At 32.7% G+C, this 18,351-nt stretch overlaps 1 protein-coding gene across 1 annotated transcript in view; it reads right to left on the bottom strand.

Moving 5' to 3' along the window:
- LOC131158613 (uncharacterized) overlaps positions 1–16,220 on the bottom strand; it is a 96,201-nt gene extending 79,981 nt beyond the window's left edge. The window contains exon 1 of the mRNA XM_058113478.1: positions 16,122–16,220. Coding sequence (XP_057969461.1) covers positions 16,122–16,220 — 99 coding nt within the window. The remainder of the gene's footprint in view (positions 1–16,121) is intronic.
- Positions 16,221–18,351: the final 2,131 nt, after the last annotated feature.

Genomic DNA, 18,351 nt, shown 5'->3' with positions numbered 1-18,351 from the left:
TTTTCTAATTTATAGCTAGCTCATAGGTGATGAACGATCCAATGAGTTCATCCACCAACATCTCCTTAAGATTTCTCCCTTCTGTTATTGCTATAGCTTTCGCTTCCCACACTAGAGGTAATCCCCTGAGTATTTTCCTGATTAACTCATTAGTAGGGTAAGTTTTTCCAAGTGTATTTAAAGAATTTATGATGTGTGTGAATCTAGTGTACATGGATTGAATAGATTCATCTACAATCATCTTAAATGCTTCATATTCACTGGTAAGCATGTCTATCCTACTATCCTTGACTTCCTTAGTGCCTTCATAAGTAACTTCCAATTTTTCACAAATTTCTTTAGCCGAGTTACATGTCATTACCCTATTAAATTCATTTACATCTAATGCAAAGAACAGTAAGTTCATTGCAATAGCATTTATTTGCACTAATTTCCAGCCTTCCTCTGTATACTCATCTTCATTTTTAGGTACATTAATCTTGTCAATTATTTTCATGGGAGTATGATTACCCTTATTGACTATTTTCCATACCTTCCAATCTACGTTCAATAGATATATGCTCATCCTACGTTTCCAATAGGTGTATTTCAAACAACATATAATTGGTGGTCTAGTGGATGAGTGTCCCTCACCGAATGGAGTTACACCGATATATGGCATTTGATCTTTTTACAAATAAACTATTTAGTCTATGTAAACCAGCTCTAATAGCAAATGTTAATTAAGGTGTAATCCCAAGAGGGGGGTCAATTGGGTATTTTAAAATTCTTTGAACCTATTTACCACTTAATCCCCATTTGTATATTTACCAAATCAATTGCTATGATTTATGACTGACTTAAATTCATTTTGTCAATGAGTTCCATTTACCCAATTAAGTGTGTGTAGAGTGATTCAACTTACACATGCAATACGAATAACAAAATGTACTGCGGAAAGTAAAGAGTTAAGGGAAGAGAGAAGACAAACACAATTTTACAAGGTTCAGCCAACTTGGCCTACGTCCTCGCCTTGAGCAACCCACTCAAGGATTTCATTATAATCCCTGCTCCTTAAATTGGGATGGGGCTTCCCTTACAATCTGCTGCTTACAAGAGGTACAGCTCCCTCCTAATCCGCTACTTACAAGAGATACAGCTCTCTCCTCAAACCCAGTTCACAAGCCGAACCGTGAATACAATGAAATTTATAAAACACTCAAAATTGCTTCCAACAAAAGCTAGTGAGTACAATTCAAATTTCTAATACATTAATATATGATTAAACTTGAAGCTCAGAATGTATGAAACGATACAATCGTTTATGTATGATATGCTTCAACACACAAATCTTTTTTTATCAAAAACTCCAAAGTAAAGATATATTTAAAATGCTTTGGAGTATATTAGGGTTATAGTTCACTTTGAAAAAATGCACAAATATATCTAATGTGAACTTATCAAAAGCTTTATCTTGAATATTTAATTAATCAAAATTGAAAAGCTTTCCTTCATATATTCAATCACAACAAGATCTTTGTAATATGCAAGTGTGTGTGTGTGTGTATATATAATATGTATTCCAAAGATCAAAAACTAATGTAATCTATTTCAGAAAATATCCTTCAACGATATGTATATATATATATACTTATGAACTTCAAGGATATCTAATCAAGTGGATTTGTAATATTAAAAATATCAAGTCTTTGAATGGAAAAACTCACTTGAACCTAAAGTATTTAATCAATAGCTAAAGCTCTTTTCAAGTGGTAATCTTATCAAAGTGATTTAATATATATGTATATACACACTCAAGATCAACCTCTTAATACTTAATCAAAAATAGATTTTGCAATACCAAGCTCTTTGAAAAATGAATATCAATCAACAAATCTGGTTGGAGAATGAAACTCTATGAGAATAACTCTTCTCAATACCATAATGAAATCAAGAAGTGTATATGAGATCCCTTCATTTTTCTGAGTTGATTTGCCCAAGCTTGATAAGTATAAGTTGAAGTGCAGGCAAACGTATAGCAAAGTGCTCAACGTTCTCAATTCGCTTTCTAAAAGTGTTCACTTTTCTTCTCATTGATCTTTTCTTCTTTGTGTACTAGGGTTTAGATATTTAGTATATATAGTGTCTTACTCTTAGAATTGATCTCAACCGTTGGATCAAAAAATTATCTCGTGAGTTGTCTAACTAAAAAATTAAATTTTTAAGTTTTCCCGCATGTTCAATCGATTGAGGTCAAGGGCCCAGACGACTGACGTTCTTTTTAAGCATCAAAAAATAACCTGAACACAGGGTTAGACGACTGAGGTTGGGGCTCAGACGACTAAAGTGTTGGGTTTAGACGACTGAAGTGTGAGTTAAATCTTCTGAGGTGCTTCTACTAGGTTCTGAGTTTCACCAGAAATTCTTCAGGCAAATGAACTTAATCTTTGGTCTTCTGAAGAAATTTTTTAGATGATTGAGGTTAACTTCAGTCTTCTAAAGTTGCCACTTTAGACGACTGAACGTTGACTTCGGTCTTTTGAAATTCCCAATTCCTGAATTTTTTCTTTTAGTTTGAAAAATCTGTTTTGCTTTCTTTCTTGGCTCCTTTATAAAAAATATTTTCTAGGGTTTTGACATAATTTTCAAGTCCATGAATTTCCCCTAATGATGCTCATGAAATGCATGAGTCCTAAGGTCATTCTAAGGTATGATTTGAGCCTCAAAATAAATCATATGAAAATGTAAATACATGAGTTCTAAGTACCCATTCCTATGACGTTCTTGAACTTTGCCACTTAAATCTTGATTCTCGTACTCTTTAAGTTCCACGGATCTTGCCAAGATATGTATGCTTTACTTTATAGCTTCCATGACTTGTTATTCTTCTGTGCATGCTTAATATAGTTCCTGTTCACAAACTCAATGCACGGATCAAATACCAAGTGATTTGTCATTATCAAAATCGGATTGGACTCATAGAGTCAACAGGTGCAACAAGCCATTTTTCAATATTTTGTTCATCTCTTCCTGAAGAAGATCCATGATTTTTTGTTTGTTTGGTGCAAGGCATGATTGGAGTATGTGAAAGCTTGATTGGAAAACCCTAGACTACGTCAGATTGACTTTTGAAGAGTGAATGGAGCTTCGAATTGAATTATTTTTGGTTGAGAGTGGAGGGAGATAGAGAGAGGTGAGTTTGGAGGAGTGATGGAACAGACTTCAGATCTCTAAAATTAGGGTTTTGAAGGAGTTGTTGTATTTAAACTTCATGACTTCAGAAGACTGAAGATTATCTTCAATCATCTAAAGATTTCCAGATCCTGAATTTTAAAAGTCAGTAGCCTCCCAGACGTCTGAAGTTATAGGTTTAGTCTTTTGAACCTGTTGTGTACAGTGCTAAGTTTTCTAAGAATTAGGTTCAGATGATCGAAGTTTAGAAAAAATTTATAATTTTTTTTTAAAACACTTCTTTGCTATGTATTAATCCAAGTTCGTTTCTTATGGTTATAAATCTTTCTTCACTGAGAGGTTTTGTAAATATATCTACCCATTGATTTCTTGTATTGATAAATTCAAGTTGTTAATTAATGTGTAATCCCAAGAGGGGGGTGAATTGGGTATTTTAAAATTCTTTGAACCTATTTACCACTTAATCCCTATTTGTATATTTACCAAATCAATTTCTGGGATTTATGACTAACTTAAATTGATTTTATCAATGAGTTCCCTTTACCCAATTAAATGCAAGTAGAGCTATTCAACATACATATGCAATATGAATAATAAAGTGAAATGCGGAAAATAAAGACTTAAGGGAAGAGACAAGACAAACGCAATTTTTACGAGGTTCAGCCAACTCGGCCTACGTCCTCGCCTTGAGCAACCCACTCAAGGATTTCACTAAAATCCCTGCTCCTTAAATTGAGACGGAGCTTCCCTTAAAAACTGCTGCTTACAAGAGGTACGGCTCCCTCCTAATCCACTACTTACAAGAAGCACAACTTCCTCCTAATCCGCTGCTTACAGGAGGTAGATCTTCCTCCACAAACCCGGTTCACAACCTGAACAGTAATTACAATTTAGGCTCAAATCTGCAAACACTCAATGTTGCTTCTAGCAAAAGCTGGTGAGTACAATTCAAATTCCTAATACATTAACATATGATGTAACTTGAAGCTCAAAATGTATGGAAATGATACAATCATTTATGTGTGATATGCTTTAACACACAAATCCCTTTTTATCAAATCTCCCAAAAATATTTATATGAATCAATACTTTGAAGAACCTAGGTTAAATCTTTGAATACAAAAACAACTTTGAAGATTGCAAAGATTTAAAACACGCCTTGTCAAAAACAATATTTCTCTCAAGATTTCAATCTCAATGTGATCTTGGTAATATTTGACCTAATGTATATATCTGTATCTCTATATGATGAGAATACCAAAGATCAACAGATTTAATATATGATTTTCAGAAAATAACCTTCAATATAAATATCTTTATGAACTCTATGGATATTCAAACAAATAGTCTTATAATATTAAAAATAACAAGATTTTGAATAAAAACACACTTGAACCATAAGTATTTAATCAATAACTAAAGCTCTTCTCAAGTGGTAATCTTCTCAAAAATGATTTACTACATGCACACTCAAGATCAACTTATTAACAAATATTCCAAAGTAGATTTTGCAATGATAAGCTCTATGAAAAATATATATATATACTCTTGAATCAAAAAACTAGTCAACCAATAGCTAAAAACTTTCTCAAGTAATGATCTTGTCAAAAGCAATCTTTATATGCACACTCAAGATCAATTCTTCTAATGATATTCAATAACAAGTGATGAGATGAAAAACTCTTGAAAATATTAACTTGAATGATCAAACCTCAATACTAGAATGAAAAACCAGATGAGTAAACGACTTCCCTTTTAGATTCTGAGTTGATTTGCCCAAGCTCGATGAGTAGAAGTTAAAGTGTAGGCAATCGTATAGCAATAAGAGCATGTTTCTCAATATTCTTTCAATAATATGTATTCTTCTCTTTACGTTGATCTTCTCTTTTGTCTTAGCTCACACTAGGGTTTAGATGATGTATATATAGGTGTTTTACCCTTAGAATTGATCTCAACCATTGGGTCAAAGAGATAGCTTGCGAGCCTTTTTAATAAAAATTTGATTTTTAAGCTTTCCCGCAAGTTCAGGCTACTAAAGTTGAGTTCAGGCTCCTAAAGTGCCAATTCAGGCTACTGAAGTGCCTTGGTCAAGTTTTGTTTTTCACCATTAAATCTTCAGGCTACCGAACTTAATCTTCAGGATCCTAAAAAAATTCTTCAGGCGACAGAAGTTGAGTTCAAGCTACCGAAGTGCCCTTTTTCTCAATTTTTCCATTCTAACTTAAAAATCTACTTTGCTTTCTTTCTTGGATCTTTTATAAAAACATTTTCCAATGTTTTAACAATATTTCTAAGTCCATGAATGTCCACTAATGATTTTCATCAAATGCATGAGTCCTAAAGACATTCTAAGGTATATGTTGAGCCTCAAATTAAATCATACGAAAATGTAAATACATGAGGTCTAAGTACCCATTCCCAAGATGTTCTTGAACTTTTCTGCTTGCATCTTAATTCTCGTACTCTTTGAGTTCCATGGATCTTGCCAAGATATATATGCTTTACTTGATGGCTTCCATGACTCGTTATCCTTCCGTGCATGCTTAATATAGATCATAATCACAAACTTAATGAACAGATCAAATACCAAGTGATTTGTCATTATCAAAACCAAATTTGAATCATAAAAACAACAATCTCCCCCTTTGTTGATGATGACAAATACACGAGCAAAAAAATATTTAATGGGTTACGCCTAACAAGGCTCCCTCTCAATTAATGCATCAAATATTCAATGAATGACAATATGCTCATGTTCATACACAAGTGTTTAGCCTGAATCCAAATGAAATATGAAATATGCTCATGATGTTTCAACCATGACATCAACAACAGTTTCTCCCCCTTCATATATCTCACCCTATGCATAACATCAATAACAGTTTTTGCTCATTCTTCTTTGCTTCTGATTTTTATTTTTTATTTTTTTGCTCTTGATTTTTCTCCCCCTTTTGACATCAACAAAAAGGTGTATAATAGCAAGTCATAAATGGACATACCTTTATGTTCTTCTCCCCTTTGAAATCTTAAAGTTTTAATCTTGTTCAACCATTATATTTTTAACAGACTTTACTTCTCCCCTTTTTACATCAACCATCCCCCTTGCTAATGCATAAATTTCAATGATTATGTGAGGATAACAAATATTGATTTATGTGATATCAAATGTGGACTAATGTTATATCAAATGAGAACAAATGTTAATTGATTTGATACCAAATGTGAATTAATGTGAAACTAAAAGTTGATTGATTTGATACCAAGTGATTACATCTTAAGTGACGTTGCTCCCCCAGAATTATGTCATCTAATATAATTCTAGGAAACTATATTTATTTTAGCTCAGAAAAGTATCTCTCCTATTTTATTCATTTAAGCTCATACATATAGTAGCTTATGCAATTAAAAAATCTCTCCCCTTTTAGTTCTCATCAGAAATTTACTCTGGTATATATCTCTCACCTTTTGGATCTTCAAACCAAGTTGTGTTATAGATGTTTTCTTTAAGTATATTCTAAAAAGAATTATAACCAAAAATACTAACCATACAAAGTCTAATTATCAATGAATTTCAAAACAAGATCATATGGTTAACTCAAGCAATTTTCGGCAAAGCAATATATTTTTCATTTTGCATATTCAATAGAATCATCATAATTGAGTGCATGCCACAGAAAGTTCACTACACATCTAAGCATAAGAAATATTGGTAAGCATAGTAAGATAGGAAATCATTTCTAGATGCTCCCCCTATGAATTTTAACACTTGCGTAGATGAAATGAAATGCTTATACTTATCGAAGATTTATGTCACTACTAGTTCAAAACCATATAAGCAGTCATTGTAAAATATTTTGACCAACTATAGTGATCCTATTATGCACATGCTTTCTTTATGCTCTTTCTCTAGGAATGGAGCTCAGCTCCCCTAAATATTTTCAAGCATGCAACAAGTTTAGTTCAGTATAGTTTCAAATATACAACATCATGTGGTTAACATGTTGTATCAAATATGCACACAAGAATTTACACATATCATTCATGATTTGATACCAAATATCAATACAAGGTATGATACTAAATGTGATTATGCTTAAGTTTCAGAGCCATAGTATTTTCAAGTTAATTTGCTCCCCTTTAGTTATGCACTTTTCATATTCTTATGTCTTTTCCTAGTAATCATTCTTCACCAGTTTAGCCGAGTGTTCAAAGATCTTGAATGATTTATACTTGACTTTACCTACTTTAGCTTAGAGAACCAAGGAGTCATAAACTATTTTACTTCAAGGTCACAAGCCTATATTGCTTTTTTTCTTATGAGTCTCAATGCACAGGTTTCCTAGTCATTTGCATTATCATATAGAGTGAAACCTATAACATATAGCTTAGCCATATTCAAAATCTTCTAATGGATTTGACTTGAAGTTAGATAGCTTGTGAAGTGAGATTTTGCAAATACTCTTAACAATTCAATTATCATTAAGTTCAGAAGAATATTCATTATGATTGGACAGTATTCAAAATATTTTCGTAGAAGTGAATATATCCAACTACATATGCCAAAGAGCAATTTGGGAGAATATTAATTTTGAATACTACTCTTTAGGTATTTCTGATTATCCAATTATTGGACAGTACCTTATAAGTATGTCTTCAATTTTAAGCGAGGGTATAACCCTATAATAGATGAATCTTTACCGGATATGATCATGATATGGTAAAGATTTCTTGTGGAGAATATTGCTTAAGCACAAATCAATATTAGGGATTGTTACATTTTAAGCACAACAAGAATATTTATTAAAAATGTCTTTGTACTCAGTTTGATCCCTTAGAGAATTCCACTAATTTGATTATAATAGGATGTCTTTTAATAAGAACTTTGAAGGATATAGAGTTTATGATTTATCAGTGCTTGTGGCTAGAATGATGATTGGTTTAACCATTTAAGACTCCTAGATTGAGTTTAGGATTAGATGATTTTCAATCTATGATTTATTCCTAAAGGCTTATTCTTATGCGATGGACATGATTTGCTTGCCTTAGAATTTTAATATTTAAGCATGGGTTAAGCAACAAGAATTGTTCGTTAAACAGCAATGCTTTAATTCACTTGGAAGTGGATTAATTCTTCAATGTTATGATATATGATACTCATTGCAAGGATATTAGATTCCTATTATTTTTACAGTTAATCTCTCAACCTTCACTTTGAATACATCAAAATTTGCATGCTATTCAATATTTTAACATTTAACCCAATCATTACAATATAAAAGCATTAGATAGTTAGATTGGATGTATTGCTTAAAGGAGTCATCTTGACTTAACTTTCTCGTAGGATTCTTAGTATAGTAATAGTGTAGTAGATACACATACTAAGATTTACATATTAAGCATATACTATTCCCAAGCCTATTAGTCCTCACGACCCTCTTTTGTTTATGTGACTGATTTCACTAAATTCTCAATCCTAAAGTCTAATGAAGGAGTTTTTGGGGTTTGTTTGGTACTCATTTTTCTTTGACTCACCAAACCTGTTTGAGCTTCACACCTTACCTTTTAAATGGACAATAAAATTTAATGTGTCCTTTGTTTTTACATAATATGCAGGTGGAGTGAGCATATGAACCAGAGGAGGTACTAGCATAGAAGTTTGATGCTTTAACAAAATACCCCATGTATAGGTTCTTTCTTCTCCTATTTTCAATTCCATTGTAACCTATACCTTCTTTGTCTAAGGTCATCTTTTGAGAACCTAAGAGCTTGTCAAAATTTTTTTTTCCTTTAGTAAATTTGTGGATGATCTTAGCTTGATCCTCTATATTTCTTTCTAGGTTTTGGATTTTTAAATTCTTTAAGCCTTTGCAAACAGCTTGTAACTTTACCAATTCGTTGGTCATTTTGTTTGCTTAAGTTCAGAAATTTTAAGATCTTTAGTATTATCACTTGAAATCTTGGATCTTAACTCTTTCAGCTCTTTTTCCATCATGTCATTCTTGTTTTCTAATTTCAAGATTATCAAATCCTTTTCTTTTTCAACACCAATTTTTGATTCTAAATCTTTCAGTGATGCCTCATTCTTGGTTTCTAATCTCTTAATTTCTAATTCCTTTTCAATTTTTTCTTTTTCCCAAGAAGTATAAGACTCTCGAAACTTTTCTAACTATTTTGCTAAGTCTTTATTTTCACTTTTCAACATTATTTTCTTTATGGACATCTTTGTTAACAATTTACAAGCCTTAGCAAGTCCCTTTTGTAATTCCTCATAAGATGGCATGTTATCATTATCAGATTCATCATCATATTCACTACCAGAAGGATCACAAGATGTATCACAGTCATTGCATGAATCATTTTGAGAATTTGAATAAGAAGTAGAATGAGTAGAGTGTACCTCTTCATCAACCAATGCAACTAGGCCATAGTTTTCTACTACCTTATCATTTGAGTACGGATCTTCCCAAGTAGAGGACTTCTTTCCTTTGGTCTCTCCAAATCTCCTATCGAGTTCTTCCCATATCTCCTTGGCACTTTGACATGACTTGATTTCATGAAAAACATTAGTATCTAAACCAAGCAATAGAATGTTCATAGCACCGAAATTTATTTGCTTTAATTTCATGTCATTCTCATTCAGCTCATATTCAGATTTAAGGATTTCAACATTATCAATAATTTTCATAGGAACTAAGTTTCCTTAATCAATTACTCTCCAAGTTCTCCAATCCATAGATTTGATAAAAATAGTCATTCTCATTTTCCACTCGATGAAATTTTCACCATAAAACATTGGAGGTCTTGCGGAGATTTGTTCCACACCAATTGGGGATACACCAAAAATAATCCATCGTTATCCTTTTACAAATTAATAATTAAGTCAAAGTAAACCCGCTCTGATACCAATTGTTGATTAAGGTGTAATCCTAAGAGGGGGGGTGAATTGGGTATTTTAAATTTCTTTGAACCTATTTACCACTTAATCCCTATCTGTATATTTACCAAATCAATTACCGGGATTATGACTAACTTAAATTGATTTTATCAATGAGTTCCCTTTACCCAATTAAATGTATGCAGAGCTATTCAACATACATATGTAATATGAATAATAAAGTGAAATGCGGAAAATAAAGAGTTAAGGGAAGAGAGAGGACAAACACACTTTTTACGAGGTTTAGCCAACTCAGCCTACGTCCTCGCCTTGAGCAACCCACTTAAGGATTTCACTAAAATCCTTGTTGCTTAAATTGGGATGGAGCTTCCCTTACAATCCGCTGCTTACAAGAGGTACAACTCTCTCCTAATCCGCTACTTACAAGAGGCATAGCTTCCTCCTAATTTGCTGCTTATAAGAGGTACAGCTTCCTCCTCAAACTTAGTTCATAACCCAAACCGTGATTATAATTTAGGCTCAAATCTGCAAACACTCAATGTTGCTTCTAACAAAAGCTGGTGAATACAATTCAAATTTCTAATGCATTAACATATGATGTAACTTGAAGCTCAGAATGTATGGAAATGATACAATCATTTATGTGTGATATGCTTCAACACACAAATCCCTTTTTATCAAATCTCCCAAAAATATTTATATGAATCAATACTTTGGAGAACTTAGGTTAAATCTTTGAATACAAAAACAACTTTGAAGATTGCAAAGATTTGAAACACACCTTGTCAAAAACAATATTTCTCTCAAGATTTCAATCTCAATGTGATCTTGGTAATATTTGACTTAATGTATATATCTATACCTCTATATGATGAGAATACCAAAGATCAACAGATTTAATATATGATTTTCATAAAATATCCTTCAATATAAATATCTTTATGAACTCTATGGATATTCAAACAAATAGTCTTATAATATTAAAAATAACAAGATCTTGAATAAAAACTCACTTGAACCAAAAGTATTTAATCAATAACTAAAGCTCTCCTCAAGTGGTAATCTTCTCAAAAATGATTTACTATATGCACACTCAAGATCAACTTATTAACAAATATTCCAAAGTAGATTTTGCAATGATAAGCTCTATGAAAAATATATATATACTCTTGAATCAAAAAAACTAGTCAACCAATAGCTAAAAACTTTCTCAAGTAATGATCTTTTCAAAAGCAATCTTTATATGTATATGCACACTCAAGATCAATTTTTCTAACGATATTCAATAACAAGTGATGAGATGAGAAACTCTTGAAAATATTAACTTGAATGATCAAACCTCAATACTAGAATGAAAAACCAAATGAGTAAACGACTTCCCTTCAAGATTTTGAGTTGATTTGCCCAAGCTTGATGAGTAGAAGTTAAAGTGTAGGCAATCGTATAGCAATAATATTCTTTCAATAATATGTATTCTTCTCTTTACGTTGATCTTCTCTTTTTTCTTAGCTCACACTAGGACTTAGATGATGTATATATAGGTGTTTTACCCTTAGAATTGATCTCAACCATTGGATCAAAGAGATAGCTCGCGAGTTCTTTTAATAAAAATCTGATTTTTAAGCTTTCCCGCAAATTCAGGCTACTAAAGTTGAGTTCAGGCTCCTAAAGTGCCAGTTCAGGAGCCTGAAGTTGACTTCAGGCTACCGAAGTGCCTCAACCAGGTTCTATTTTTCACTATTAAATCTTCATGCTCCTAAAGAAATTCTTCAGGTGACTGAAGTTGAGTTCCGGCTACTCTAAAGTTGAGTTCAGGCTCTTAAAGTACTAGTTCAAGCTCCTAAAGTGCTAGTTTAGGCGCCTGAAGTTGACTTCAGGCTACCGAAGTGCCTCAACATGGTTCTATTTTTCACTATTAAATCTTCAGGCTCCTAAAGAAATTCTTCAGGTGACTGAAGTTGAGTTCTAGCTACCGGAGTAACCTTTTTCTCAATTTTTCCTTTCTAACTTAAAAATCTACTTTGCTTTCTTTCTTGGCTCTTTTATAAAAATATTTTCCAAGGTTTTAACAATAATTTTTTAGTTCATGAATATCCCCTAATGATGTTCATGAAATGCATGAGTCCTAAATACATTCTAAAATATATGTTGAGCCTCAAATTAAATCATAGGAAAATGTAAATACATGAGGTCTAAGTACCCATTCCCAAGATGTTCTTGAACTTTGCCACTTGCATCTTAATTCTCGTACTCTTTGAGTTCCATGGATCTTGACAAGATATGTATGCTTTACTTGATGGCTCCCATGACTCGTTATCCTTCCGTGCATGCTTAATATAGATCCTATTCATAAACTCAATGCATACATCAAATACCAAGTGATTTGTCATTATCAAAATCAGATTGGACACGTAGAATCAACACAAGTATTATATCTTCTTTTTTAACATGATCTCTTTGAAAGTGATGTCTTATATCAATGTGCTTAGTTCTTGAGTGTGAAATAGGATTTTTAGAAATGTTTATTGCACTTGTGTTGTCACACTTAATTGATATTGTTTGGTATTCAAGATTGAAGTCTTTCAGTTGTTATTTCATATATATAATGTTTGTGCACAACAACTCCCAGTAGCTATGTATTTGGCCTCGCCTGTGGATAAAGCTACGAAATTTTGCTTCTTTGAAATCCAAGATACTAGTGAGTGTCCTAGAAAGTGACAAGTGTCACTAGTACTTTTTCTGTCTATTTTACATACAGCGTAATTCACATCCGAATAGCTAATCATTTCAAAATCAATCTCTTTGGGATACCACAATCCTAAATCAAGAGTACCTACCAAGTACCTTAGTATTCTTTTAACAGCGACTTGATGAGATTCCTTAGGTGCTGATTGAAATCTAGTGCACATGCATACACTAAACATGATATCGGGTCTACTAGCTGTCAAATACAATAGGCTTCCTATCATTCCTCGATAATGTTTTATTTCCACTAATTTTCCATTTTCATCTTTATCAAGGCTTGTTGAGGTTCTCATAGGAATTCCTATGGGTTTACTTCCTTCCATGTCAAACTTTTTCAACATATCTTTAATGTATTTTGTTTTATTGATAAAATTTCCACTTTTGGCTTGCTTGATTTGTAACCCTAGGAAATAATTCAACTCTCCCATCATACTCATTTCGAATTCTTTTTGCATGCAATTTGCAATTTCTTTAAATAATTTTTCATTTGTAGCTCCAAAAATTATGTTATCCACATATATTTGTACTATTAGCATGTGTTTGTTTTTATTCTTTATAAACAAGGTGCTGTCAACTTTTCTTATACCAAACTCTAGGAGCTTGTTTTAAACCATACAAGGTTTTGGTTAATTTAAATACATGATTGGAATGTTTTCTGTTTTCAAAACCTGGTGGTTGTTTTACATAAAAAACTTCATTTATATACCCATTTAAGAAGGCATTTTTTACATCCATTTGATATAGCTTAAATTCCTTATGGGCTGCATAGGCTAGAAGCATTCTAATTGCTTCCATTCTAGCTACAGGGGCACAGGTTTCATCATAATCAATACCTTTTCTTGATTATATCCTTGTACTACTAGCCTAGTTTTGTTTCTAACAACTACCCCATTTTCATCTTTCTTGTTTCTAAAGACCCATTTAGTTCCTATGATTGAATGATCTTTAGGTTTGGGCACTAATTGTCATACTTGACTTCTTTCAAATTGATTGAGCTCTTCTTGCATAGCCATGATCCATGAATCATCATTTAATGGTTATTATATATGTTTTGGTTCATCTTGAGATAGAAATGCATAATGGTTGCATATGTTCTTCAATGATGATCTAGTGATTACTCGTTTTGATGGTTTTCCAATAATTTGATCCTTTGGATGATTTTTAACATATTTCCATTCTTTTGGTAATTCTTGATTTTCTATGGGTTTTTCTTGTGAAGTTTCTTCATTGTTTTATTTTATTTCTTCTTTAATTTCAATATTTTTTACCTTTTAAGTGATATCTTCTTTTTCAACATTCTTGATATCATTTGCAAAGGGATTTGATTCATCAAAAGTTACATGCATTGATTCAACGATAGTAAGTGTCCTTTTATTATAGATCCTATAGGCTTTACTATTTGTAGCATATCCTACGAAAATACCTTTATCTGATTTGGCATCAAATTTCCCTTAGTCATCTTTGTTATTTAGAACAAAGCACTTATACCCAAATACATGGAAGTAAGCTATGTTAGGTCTTCTACCCTTCCATAGTTCATAAGGTGTCTTGTTTAAGCTTGTTCTAATAGATACCCTATTTATCACATAACAAGTTGTATTTATAGCTTCAGCCTAAAAATACTTTGGTAAATTGTTTTCATTTAACATTATTCTAGCCATTTCTTGAAGGGTTCTATTTTTCCTTTCAATAACTCCATGTTTTTGTGGAATTTTAGGAGCTGAAAAATTACGATTTATACTATGATCACTACAAAATTATTCAACATCTTTATTTTTGAATTCTCTATCTTGGTCACTCCTAAAGTTGGTAACCTTATAACCTTTCTCATTTTGTAGTTTCTTGCATAGAGTTATTAACATATCACAAGCTTCATCTTTATTGGCTAAAAACAATACCCATGTGTATTTAGAATAATCGTCAACAATCACAAACACATAATGTTTTCCACCTAAGCTTTGAGTTCTAGTAGGTCCAAACAAGTCTAAGTGCATGAGTTTTAAGGGCCTACTAGTTGATATGTACTTTTTCTTTTTAAAGTTTGTCTTAACTTATTTTCCTAATTGGCAAGCATCACGGATTTTATCTTTTATAAATTTAGCATTTGGTAAGCCTTTTACTAGATTCTTAGATAATTTAGATAGAAGATCCATGCTAGCATGTCCTAATCTTCTATGTCAAAGCCAACTATTTTCATTTAGTGCAGCCAAGCAAGTTACATCTTGAGATATTAGATTATCAAGATTTATGCAATACACATTGTTCATTCTATGAGTTGTGAATAGAATTTCATTATTCTTAGAATTTTGAATTATGCATTTTTCTTTCTTATTCGAAACCTTTGTCACTAAGTTGACTAATACATAGTAGACTATGCTTCAAACCATCTACTAACAACACATCATCAATTGTAAGTGAGGGCTCCTTACCTACTTTGCCAATTCCAACAATTTTACCTTTGCCATTGTCACCAAAGGTTACGTATCCCCCATCTTTTTGTGTTAATGTGGTGAACTTGGTTCTATCTCTGGTCATGTGTCTTGAACACCCACTATCCAAGTACCACTTTTCTTTTGATGGTGTTGTCCTAAAGCATACCTACAATGAAAGATTTAAGATGTTGCTTTTGGAATCCAAACTTTCTTAATTTTCTTTAAATTATATCTAGTTCCATTATTTTCTTTCCATTCATTTTTAACCTTAACATATTTCTTTTAAGGGGGTGGTTAAACATGATATGTCCTTTGTTCTTGCACATGTAGCAAGTGGTATGTTCATGTACATTAGTTGAAGAAGTACTCGCATAGTGTTTAGCTTCTTTCACAAAGTACCCCATGAACAACTTCTTATTTCTTTTATTTGTTATTCCATTATAACCGATTCCTTCTTTATTTCCATGCATTCTTTGTTGTCCAATCATTTTCTCAAAGTTTTCTTTTCCTTTTGTGAAGTTGCAGATAATTTTCTCTTTATCCTCAAGTGTCTTCATAAGATCAATTATTTCTAAATTCTTCTTATTTTGATCATCTACTTGTATTTTTTCTATTTCTTGTGACATATCATTTATTTTCTCTTTTAGATTTTCAAATTGGGATTCTTTCTCTTTTTCAATAGATTTAGAGGTTTCAAGTTGTTTCATTAGATTTTAATTTTGTTCTTTTAGAGTTATATTTCTTTTAGAAACTTTGATAAATCTTTTATGTAAGACAAACAACTCAGCTTGAATTTCTTTGTATGAAGACATGCTATCACAAGATTCATCACATGATTCACTATTGGATTCTTCTGATAAGGAGTAGTATGAATTTACCTCTTCATTATGTGCCATGAAGCACATGTTAGCTATTTCTTGCCCGCTTGTCTCATCTTCCATTTTGCTTGAACTCGTGTCATCCCATGTTGCTTTCATAGCTGTCTTCTTTTTCTTCTTTTCCTTCTTGAGTTAAGGACATTCTAGTTTAATATGACCTGGCTTTTTGTAATGATAACAGTAGATGGATCATTTTTATTTTTGTTTTCCTTCCTACTTGTTTCCCCTTTTTCAGAATTTGTTTTACTAAACTTTCTAGGAAACTTTTTGTTTCTTCTATAGAACTTGCCAAGTCTTTTAGTTATAAATGCCAATTCATCTTGGTCTAGATCACTTGATTCACTATCATCATCACTTGAGCTTTCATTAGCAGCTTTTAAAGCAATAGACTTCTTATGCTTAGGTTCAGGATTCCTTTCTTTCAAGGTCATTTCATAAGTGAGCAACGAACCTATAAGTTTGTCTAGTGAAGTGGTTTTAAGGTTCCTACCTTCTGTTATTACAATGGCCTTAGGTTCCCATATAGGTGGAAGACCTCTAAGTATTTTTTGAATCATTTCATAGGTGGTGTAGGTCTTTCCTAAGGCATTGAGAGAATTTATTATGTGAGTAAATCTTGTATACATACTAGTGATGGTTTCATCCGAATTCATTTCGAAGGCTTCATATTCACTAGTTAACATATCAATCCTACTGTCTCTAACATCAACGATTCCTTCATAAGTTGCTTCTAGATCATCCCAAATTTCTTTCACTATTTTGCAAGCCATAACTCTATTAAATTCAATAATATTGTTAATTTAAGTGTAATCCCAAGAGGGGGGTGAATTGGGTATTTTAAAAATTCTTTCAAACTTATTTACTAATCTATCAAGTTTGTGTGAGATTATTCAACATACATACATGCAATGTAAATAATGAAGTGCGTTGCGGAAATTAAAAGATAAGGGAAGAGGGAAGACAGACGCAATTTTACCTGGTTCAACCAACTCGGCCTACGTCCTTGCCTTGAGCAACCCACTCAAGAATTCCACTATAATCTCTGCTCCTTAAATTGGGACGGATCTTCCCTTACAATCAGCTGCTTACAAGAGGTACAACTTTGTTGACCTTATAGGCCACGCCCAGTTTTGATAATGACAAATACTCATTATATCTAATGAGTGTTTGAGGTTATGTGTAGGAACTTAAATTGACATGTCAAGATGCAGATAAAGAAAGTGAATATTGAAGACCCAACTATTTTATATTGTAATATATTTCATTCATGTGAAGGGTCTATAATAGTAATTAGGGCTTTTGGTTTGTAATAATCTCACACACATCATGTGCATGATCTAATACGTAAGCTCAAACCAAAACTAAATGAAACAGGACCTACAAACAACCCTAGGACACTCACTATTTCACATGTATGTGTTAGACCTTTGAATAGGGTATTTGTTGCATGAAATAGATCCGAATTGCACAAAATGTGCACCTTCAGTCAACCGGCCCTTCATGTTTATTTTGCCCCCGATCAACTGACCCTGGACCGGGTCAACCGATTGACCACGGCCCGGTCAGCTGAACTGTGTAGTTCATTTGGCCCCGGTCGACCAAGCCTCCTAAGAAGTCAACATTTTGACTTCCTAGTCGACCGAGCGAGAATTGTATACCACCAACCTAGTCGACTGAGTTCCCATGTGTGGGAAACCAATGCTCTGGTCGACTGACCAATATAGTTCAAAATCACCCTAGTTGTCCAAACCTCGGATATACTGAAAAATTGCCTCGGATATACATATCCGGTCGACCAAACAGGCAGTTCATTTTTGGCTCGGTCGACCGAACCCCAAGAACTTGGGTCGACCGAACTTGTCCTGGTCGATCGGTGCTCTCGGGTTGGATCCATTTTTTTACCGCGGTTAACTCAGTAAAATAGGGTTAAAATAATTAAATATCATTAAATCTTTTCTAATAATTCCAAACATGTCCTTAACGATTATAATTCAAGGGTAGTCTATAAATACCCCTTCATTTGGAATGATTAGTAATTGGATTAGCCAACTTGATTAAGAAATTCTTTCTCAAGCTCAAAATTCCTACTAGTCATTTTCACACTCCATTCACTCATACTTACCTTCTCCTATTCCCTAAACTCTTTGTAAGTTGCCTTGAGTGATTGTTTGCTCAAAGGTTTGCTCTCACTTGGTTGGTGGTTGTTTGAAATAATTTTTATTGAGAGCCA

This window comes from Malania oleifera, chromosome 6 (assembly GCF_029873635.1).
Source record: "Malania oleifera isolate guangnan ecotype guangnan chromosome 6, ASM2987363v1, whole genome shotgun sequence".
In the NCBI taxonomy this organism is placed as follows: domain Eukaryota; kingdom Viridiplantae; phylum Streptophyta; class Magnoliopsida; order Santalales; family Ximeniaceae; genus Malania; species Malania oleifera.
Note: the sequence above shows the minus strand (reverse complement) of the source record. Positions and strands in the feature narration are given on the sequence as shown.